Here is a 9,060-nt window from a genome sequence, read left to right as displayed (position 1 = left end):
TGAACCATAAACAATTCATGAACATGCACCTGTGGAACGTTGTTAAGACACTAACAGCTTACAGACAGTAGGCAATTACGATCACAGTTATGAAAAGTTAGGACACTAAAGAGGCGTTTCTACTGACTCTGAAAAACACAAAAAAAAAGATGCCCAGGGTCCCTGCTCATCTGCGTGAACGTGCCTTAGGCATGCTGCAAGGAGGCATGAGGACTGCAGATGTGACCAGGGCAATAAATTGCAATGTCCGTACTGTGAGACGCCTATGACAGCGCTACAGGGAGACGGACAACTGATCGTCCTCACAGTGGCAGACCACGTGTAACAACACCTGTACAGGATCGGTACATCCGAACATCACACCTGCAGAATGGCAACAACTGCCAGAGTTACACCAGGAACGCACAATCCCTCCATCAGTGCTCAGACAGTCCACAATAGGCTGAGAGGCTGGACTGAGGGCTTGTAGGCCTGTTGTAAGGCAGGTCCTCACCAGACATCAACGGCAACAACGTCATCTATGGGTACAAACCCACCGTCGCTGGACCAGACAGGACTGGCAAAAAAGTGCTCTTAACTGACGTGTCACGGTTTTGTCTCACCAGAGGTTATGGTCGGATTCGCGTTTATTGTTGAAGGAATGAGCATTACACCGAGGTCTGTACTCTGGAGCGGGATCGATTTGGAGGTGGAGGGTCCATCATGGTCTGGGGCGGTGTGTCATAGCATCATCGGACTGAGCTTGTTGTCATTGCATGCAATCTCAACGCTGTGCCTTACAGGGAAGACATCCTCCTCCCTCATGTGGTACCCTTCCTACAGGCTCATCCTGACATGACCCTCCAGCATGACAATACCCCCAGCCATACTGCTCGTTCTGTGTGTGATTTCCTGCAAGACAGAAATATCAGTGTTCTGCCATGGCCAGCGAAGAGCCCGGATCTCAATCCCATTGAGCACATCTGGGACCTGTTGGGTAGGAAGGTTAGGGCTAGGGCCATTCCCCCCAGAAATGTCCAGAAACTTGCAGGTGCATTGGTGGAAGTATCAAAAAGAACAGGCAAATCTGGTGCAGTCCATGAGGAGAGGATGCACTGCAGTACTTAATGCAGCTGGTGGCCACACCAGATACTGACTGTTACTTTTGATCCCCCTTTTGTTCAGGGACACATTATTAAATGTCTGTTAGTCACATGTCTGTGTAACTTGTTCAGTTTATGTCTCAGTTGTTGAATCTTATGTTCATACAAATATTTACACATGTTAAGTGCTGAAAATAAATGCAGTTGACAGTGAGAGGACATATCTTTTTTTGCTGAGTTTGATACCCGACTTTCCCACTTGTGCCAGAATCAACCAATCGGAAGATCTCCCAATAGGAAGATCTACGCAAATACGTTCATTTGAATTCGTATGCCCCGAGTTCCCGACATTACGTAAACGCGGCATTCAGCTCAGCCTTTCCCACTTGGAAAGTATCAGAATCAACCAATAGGACGCTCTACGCAAATTTTAACTCGAAGGTTCCAGGTTTCCAAGTTGTCTTGAACGCACCATGGAAGCTTCGTTCCAGCACAATAAACTGCACCTATCTTTTCCTTCCTTTGCAAAAAATAAATACATTACATTTTACAGTCTACCCATGTGTCCACATGTTAGGTGATGGTTATTGCTTTTATCATATGATTTCGTGAGGATTCTATCACCTATATATTTCTGATTCACTAAAGTACGTAAGAAAGGGGCTAGGGGTCGGTTTGGGATGTTCAGCCGTCCTGCTCCCATTCCGGCCAGTAGGTGGCGGAATGTGCCGTTTGAATTTTAGGTAAGACCTAATTAAATAAGACTTTTCCGGTTTGCTGTGTGCATCAGTCTATGTGTGAATCGATAAGGCTCTTTATTTTTCATTTCAAAGTAGTCACCATGCAGAACAAAAATACAAACAATGTACCTCCAAAATAAAATGTACTTTTGTTAACATGGAATATTAGAAGTTTGTCTTCGGTGAAGCTAAATGAAATCAGTTAAAGTTACTAGAAATTGTCAGACAGCTCCAGTAACTAGCCAGTTAACTACACTGAAAAATATATTAATTATATTGTATATTAATTATATATTAATTTCAAAGATTTTACTTAGTTACAGTTCATATAAGGACACCAGTCAAATGAAATAAATTCATTTGGCCCTAATCTATGGATTTCACAACTGGGCAGGGGCACAGCCATTGGTGGGGAGCCAGGCCCAGCCAAACAGTATGAGTTTTTCCCCACAAAGGGGCTTTATAACAGACACATCTGTGGCTTTGTGTTGTTGGACAAAACGGCACATATTAGTGGCCTTTTCTGGTCCCTAGCATAAGGTGCATCTGTGTTCTCGAGACGCCACACCTGTTAGGTGGATGGAATATTTAGGCAAAGGAGAAAAACTCACTAACTGGGATGTAAACAAATTTGTGCACAAAATTTGAGAGCAATAAGCTTTGTGCATATGAAACATTTCTGGGAGATTTTATTTCAGTCCATGAAACTGACAATGTACATGTTGCGTTTATATGTTTGTTAATTATAGATAGCTACCATTAAAGATTAATATTATTCTGTTATTATGCACTAATTTGCAGTGGGGAAGGTCAGTTAAAAAAAAAACACACGATGAAGCATAACATGAGCTGGAGAGTCAATTTGTCCTGCGACTGCCCACAATAAGGATGGAGTACAGCAGTGATTCCCAACCTTGGTCTTCATGTTCCCCCAACAGTACACATTTTTTTTGTAGTTTTGGACAAACACACCTGATTCCATTTATCGCCTAATCATCAGGCCCTCAATGAGTTGAACCAGGCATGTTTGACCTGGGCTACAACGAAAATGTGTGCAGTTGGGAGTACTCGAGGACAGGAATGACTTTTCATAAGAGGTTAGGAGAGCATTTACGCAAACTCTTTTCCTAACCTTAACCTAATTCTCCTAACCTGTGTCATGGCTAGAAGGGATCTAGCCCTTGATCATGAAGGCGTCTTCTGCGGGAGGGGAGTTTTGTTAATAAGATCCCTGATCCTCAGTCTGAACATTAACATGCATCACTTGCGTTACGGACCATAGCTTTCATATCAGCGAGAAATCATGAAAAAAAAAAAAAGGTTAAATTAATACACACCTTGATAGAGTTAGTGTTCCCACAGGGCCATATCTCCATGTTACAGCTCCTGTTTATGGAAAACAGACTGTAGACAAGAGGCAACCACCTGTGATAATTATCTGTATAGCATGCTCCAAACAGCGTAAGCGTAACTCGGGAAGTGTAGTTTTGTCAGATGAAGGCACCCCTACCTGTATAATCTATACAAAACTGCTACAATAAGTGTACACTATATGTACAAAAGTATGTGGACACCCCTTCAAATGAGTGGATTTTACTATTTTAGCCACACCTGTTGCTGACAGGTGTATAAAATTGAGCACACAGTCAGGCAATCTCCATAGACTAACATTGGCAGTAGAATTGCCTTACTGAAGTGCTCAGTGACGTTCAATGTGGCACTGTCCACAGGAGGCTGCTGAGGGGAGAACGGCGCAAATAGAATGGCATCAAACACCTGGAAACCTTGTGTTTGATGTATTTGTTACAATTAAGGTGCCACCAACCTCCTGTAGTACCGTCATAGCATGCCACCTTTCCAACAAGTCAGTTAATCAAATTTCTGCACCGCTAAAGCTTTCTCTGGAGTGATGAATCACGCTTCACCATCTGGCTGTCCGACGGACTAATCTGGGTTTGGCGGATGCCAGAAGAACGCTTCCTTGCCCCAATGCATAGTGCCAACTGTAAAGTTTGGTGGATGAGGAATAATGGTCTGGGGCTGTTTTCCATGCCCCTTAGTTCCAGTGAAGGAAAATATTTGCGCTGGCTACAGCATACAATGACATTCTAGATGATTAAACACTTACAACTTTGTGGGAACAGTTTGGGGAAGGCCCTTTCCTGTTTCAGCATGACAATGTCCCTGTGCACAAATCAAAGTCCATACAGAAATGCCTTATAGAGATTGGTGTGGAAGACCATGACTGGCCTGCACAGAAACCTGACTTCAACCCCATGGAACACCTTTGTGACGAATTGGTGCTGACTGTAAACCAAGCCTAATCTCCCAACCTCACCAATGCTATTGTGGCTGAATGGAAGCAAGTCTCCGCAGCAATGTTCCAACATATGGTGAAAAGCCTTCCCATAAGATTGGAGGCAGTTATAGCAGCAAAGGGGGGAACAACTCCATATTAATGCACATGATTTTCGACGAGCAGGTGTCCAAATACTTTTGGTCATGTAGTGTATATTTTTTTTATTTGAACGACTCTTTATCGCTGAAGAAAGATAAAGCCCATATGTTTCTTAATCATAGCGCAAGTGATGATTATTATAGATTCTAAATGTCAAAACGCAGCGCCGGGATTGTAGTTGACATAAGCCAGTCATGGGCGAAGCTAATGGCTGAGAACTGTAAAGGCGTAATGCCGCCTAGAGGTTGAGAGCTAGGCGGGATCTAGTTTTTGTCAAATTAACGTCAACATTTTTTGCATTTTCGCTAACCTAAACCCTTTATCTAACCTAACCCTTACCATGCCAGGAACCAAGTCGGCAATGGATGTCTTTCTAATTTGCATTATCTCTGACAAAAGAATATGCCTCAACGATAAAACGGATTACCCAATCTAGCAGCATGAACCTCAAAGACAGACTCGCCATTGAACGGCATGGTAGGTCAAGCTCTATTCAACTCATTTATGGTCTAATATGTATTGAGCCGTCATGTGTTGCTAGTTCAAGTGTACCTTGTTGTCCTAACTGTTCACTCACACCATTACCACACTTTAATGTAGAAAGTTAGGCTTTGTAATTTGCATAATTCAAATCAAGGATACTGTAAAGTGGCCTCATTAATCATGCTGATTAAGCCATTTGAAAGTAAAGTAGGAAGAACCTTGTTTAACCCTAAAGCCTATTTCAACATTTTGGTCCATGTGAGGTTATTCAATTAAATCTCCCAGCATCACATCAGAGAATGTCCATTCCTTACCGGGCATGTAGGACATATAGCATATGCATCTATAGTACCATATCAATAGGCATAGGCTTATGACATAAGTGTGAAATGACATGCTGCTCCCTCTCCAGTTAATGGTCACCATGGCATCGTGAGAAGGGACCGCATCCCCTACTGGTGGATCTGTCCTGCATCCTGGAGTCTCTGAAAACGGTCCTTCTAGAAGACTGCTGACATCTGTCAGGTTGGACAGGAAAGATGCGCTCATAGAAGTGAGTAGGATTGTGTATAGACCAGTTGTCAACAGCGGCAGTGTCTGCTCTATGACTCAGGCCGCCTTGTTCTATTCTGTATTGATAATGACCTCGCATATTATCGTTTTTGTGCTGACTTTTCGAGCATTCTAAAAAGGTAGATTTTTCATTGCTCTTTGGTCTATAATGAACTGGTATTCATTGACCCTGTTCTGTGTGCTGGAGTGTTGCTGGTGTGCACTTTGGACAGAGACCTCTACCCTCCCCCGGAGGAGCCCACTGGTACTGTAGACCCCAAGAAGAAGAAGGTCAAAGACAAGGTCAAGAGCTTTGTGTGGAACCATGGCAGTAAGTAGAACTATATCCCCTCTGTATTGAAATTTGCTGAGTGTAGCACTTTGTAGCCCGGCTGCCGAGACTTAACCTCAAGCCTCAGCAGGCCTAGAAGTTTGCTTTTTGTTTGAGCTGTGAACTTTAAATCATAATGTTTTGGTCTCCCACCTGTCCTCTGAAGAACACAAGGAAGAGAATTTTCAAGAAGATATTAAAAAAAAAAGAGAGAGCTACTGACATTCGTTTCCTCTTAAGCGCTCTTTCCCTTCTTCTCGTGAATATTTTCTCAAGATGATGCCGAGATCTCGTCGCAGGCCCTTTATTCAAACGACATAAAAATAGCAACAGCAGCGGAAGTAAACTACGATTTACATATATACTGAACAAAAATATAAACACAACATGCAACATTTTTAAAGATTTGACTGAGTTACAGTTCATATAAGGAAATCAGTCAAATTAAATAAATGGATTTCACATGACTGGGAATACAGATATGCATCTGTTGGTCACAGGTACCTTAAAAAAAAAAGAAGTAGGGCCGTGGATCGGAAAACCAGTCAGTATCTGGCGTGACCACCATTTGCCTCATGCAGCATGACACATCTCCTTCACGTAGTGTTGATCAGGCTGTCTGTGGAATGTTGTCCCACTCTTCTTCAATGGTGAAGTTGATGGATATTGGTGGGAACCGGAACACGCTGTCGATCCAGAGCATCCCAAACATGTTCAATGGGTGACATGTCTGAGTATGAAGACCATGGAAAAACTGGAACATTTTCAGCGTCTAGGAATTGTGTACAAATCCTTACGACATGGGGTTGTGCATTATCATGCTGAAACGTGAGGTGATGGCAGCAGATGAATGGCACAACAATGGGCCTCAGGATCTCGATACAGTATCTCTGTGCATTCAAATTGCCATCGATAAAATGCAATTGTATTTATTATCCATAGCTTATGCCTGCCCATATCATAACCCCACTGCCACCATGGGGCACTGTGTTCACAACGTTGACAAAAGCAACCCACTTTCCCACATGACGCCATACACGTGGTCTGCGGTTGTGAGGCTGGTTGGACGTACTGCCAAATAGTCTTGGAGGTGGCTTATGGTAGAGAAATTAACATTAAATTCTCTGGCAACAGGTCTGGTGGACATTCCTACAGTCAGCATGCCAATTGCACGTTCCCTCAACTTGAGACATCTGTGGCATTGTGTTGTGACAACTGCACATTTGAGTGGCCTTTTATTGCCCCACGCACAAGGTGTAATGATCCTGCTGTTTAATCAGCTTCTTGATATGCCATACTTGTCGGATGGATGGATTATCTTTGCAAAGGAGAAATGCTCACTAACAGGGATGTTAAGATTTGTGTACAACATTTGAGAGAAATAGGCTTTTTGTGCGTATGAAACATTTCTGGGATCTTTTACTTCAGTTCATGAAACATGGGACCAACACTCTACATGTTGAGTTTATATTCTTCTGCAGTGTAAATAAAGGCCTATCTTCATTTGCCCCAAAGATATGCATAAAAGCAATCTAACTACGCTTTGATCCGAGCGAATGAGAGAAAGGATTCCTACTTTGTCTTTTGAATAAATCATCTTTAAGGTGCAGGGCCATATCGATTTGGCTCCCTGTTTTATTCAAAATGTGTTTGCTGGCACATGGCCAGATGTTCGCTCTGAGGGCAGTGTGTGTGTGTGTGGTGTGTGTGTGTGCGTGCGTGCAGTAGTGTTGTGTGCCGAGGCGGTGTGCAGTAGTCTGGAGGCCAGAAGTAAATGTAATCTGATTTTCTCTGCAGTACATCGAGTCTCCCGACGTGGAGAAGGTAAAGAGATTGCTAAGCACTGACGCAGAGGCCGTTAGTGTCCGTGTCCTTTTATCTCACACACTGGGGCAAACACGCACATTATATATATACATATACACACTCACTCTCTCTAATGCTGTATCAACCCATCTCTTGGATCAGGGCTGTCAAACTCATTCCATGGAGGGTGTAGTGTCTCCGGGTTTTTGTTTTTTTCTTTCAATTAAGACCTAGACAACCAGGTGAGGGGAGTTCTTTACTAATTAGTGACCTTAATTCATCAATCAAGTACAGGGCTGGAGCAAAAACCCACAGACACTCGGCCCGCCGTAGAATGAGTTTGACACGTGCCTAAGGCGTACACCGTAAGTGAAACACAACAGCCTGTAGCTGTTGAGGAGAGGCCAGCGGGAGCCTACTCTCTGCTCTGCTGGGCCTCACCCGAACTGACTCCTGCTAATGTCTTAATGTCACCTGCACCAACACCTTCTCGTGTTAGCACTGTAATGAAACAATAAAGCAGCAGGACAGAATAAGAGCACAGAACAGGGTACCGAAGGGGTAGGAAACCCTGTTCCTGGCATGCCGCAGGATTTTGTTCCAACTAGGCACCACACCTGACCAACTGAGCTAATTGATCAGTTCATTGGTCATCTAAATTGAAGACACCTGGTCTTCAAGGTTGGTTAAATCAAAGACATGAAGTGCCTGCGGCACTCCAGGACCAGTGTTGCCTACCCCAGGGGTACAGCATCAACAGCTCCCTGAGTGTTGATTTAAGTGGACTCTGGAACTTTAATATATCATTGTTGGCCCATATTGAAGCCAGTATGTTTGTAATAGTTGGAACATCACATAACTTAATGAAAGCAGTGAGGTAGTGTTTGGTGTACAATGTTTCCCTAGCCTGGTGTTCAGGCTGGGAGGTGATAGCTGAGGATGAGACCAAGGAGGCAGACAACAAAGGCTGTCTGGTCAACCTGGACTCAGCAGATGGGGCATGGCTCCTCTGGTAAGCACCATGGAAGTGGGCACAACAAGCTCCTCTCACATAATACTTTGATATTGTCATATAGCAGATACTTTGGTTCCATACAGAGTGGCTCACAATTAACGTAATACATGTATTCAATATGTGGCTGATGTTTGAAATGAGAGCCATAACACGTTCCACTCTCCCACCACCTGAGAGCCACCCCACTGTTGAGGAAAACTCGTTCCAAGGATCAGGCAGAGCTCATTATCCAGTTAATAAGAGTTTATTCAAGCAATTGCAAGGGAGATCACACAGGATAAACCCGGAGAGGAACTCAAAGGTTACGGATTCACAGTCATTATATACCTCTGCACAAAGAGCTGCTTGCCTCACCTAACGGGAGGCAAGGTTACACGAGAGATAGCGGGACTTGGCTCCACTTCTTTAAAGCATTGTCAAACAAGACCAGGTTCTAATCAGTTCTCGCGGCCTAAGTTAAACAAGTGTTTTTCCACTCCAGTACGTACAGTAAGTATAGTACTTAAGCATTTATAAAGACTTAGACTGTAACATAACCGTTTTCCCCAAACAACACCCATACAGAAGTTGGAACAGACGGTATGTCACATAGC

At 43.6% G+C, this 9,060-nt stretch overlaps 1 protein-coding gene across 1 annotated transcript; it reads left to right on the top strand.

Moving 5' to 3' along the window:
• The first annotated feature begins 1,012 nt into the window (after positions 1-1,012).
• LOC110487726 (transcription initiation factor TFIID subunit 7) lies at positions 1,013-8,762 on the top strand. The gene is given in 10 exon segments (XM_090198037.1): positions 1,013-1,030; positions 2,624-2,703; positions 4,678-4,757; positions 5,176-5,214; positions 5,217-5,259; positions 5,261-5,287; positions 5,525-5,646; positions 5,796-5,860; positions 7,444-7,513; positions 8,371-8,762. Coding segments are annotated over 10 exon segments (642 nt in total). The 3' UTR covers positions 8,469-8,762.
• Positions 8,763-9,060: the final 298 nt, after the last annotated feature.

Source organism: Oncorhynchus mykiss, chromosome 14 (genome assembly GCF_057628025.1).
Source record: "Oncorhynchus mykiss isolate SJ-2025 chromosome 14, ASM5762802v1, whole genome shotgun sequence".
NCBI lineage: Eukaryota > Metazoa > Chordata > Actinopteri > Salmoniformes > Salmonidae > Oncorhynchus > Oncorhynchus mykiss.
The sequence above is the reverse complement of the archived record's forward strand: the minus strand, read 5'-3'. Positions and strand labels throughout refer to the sequence as shown.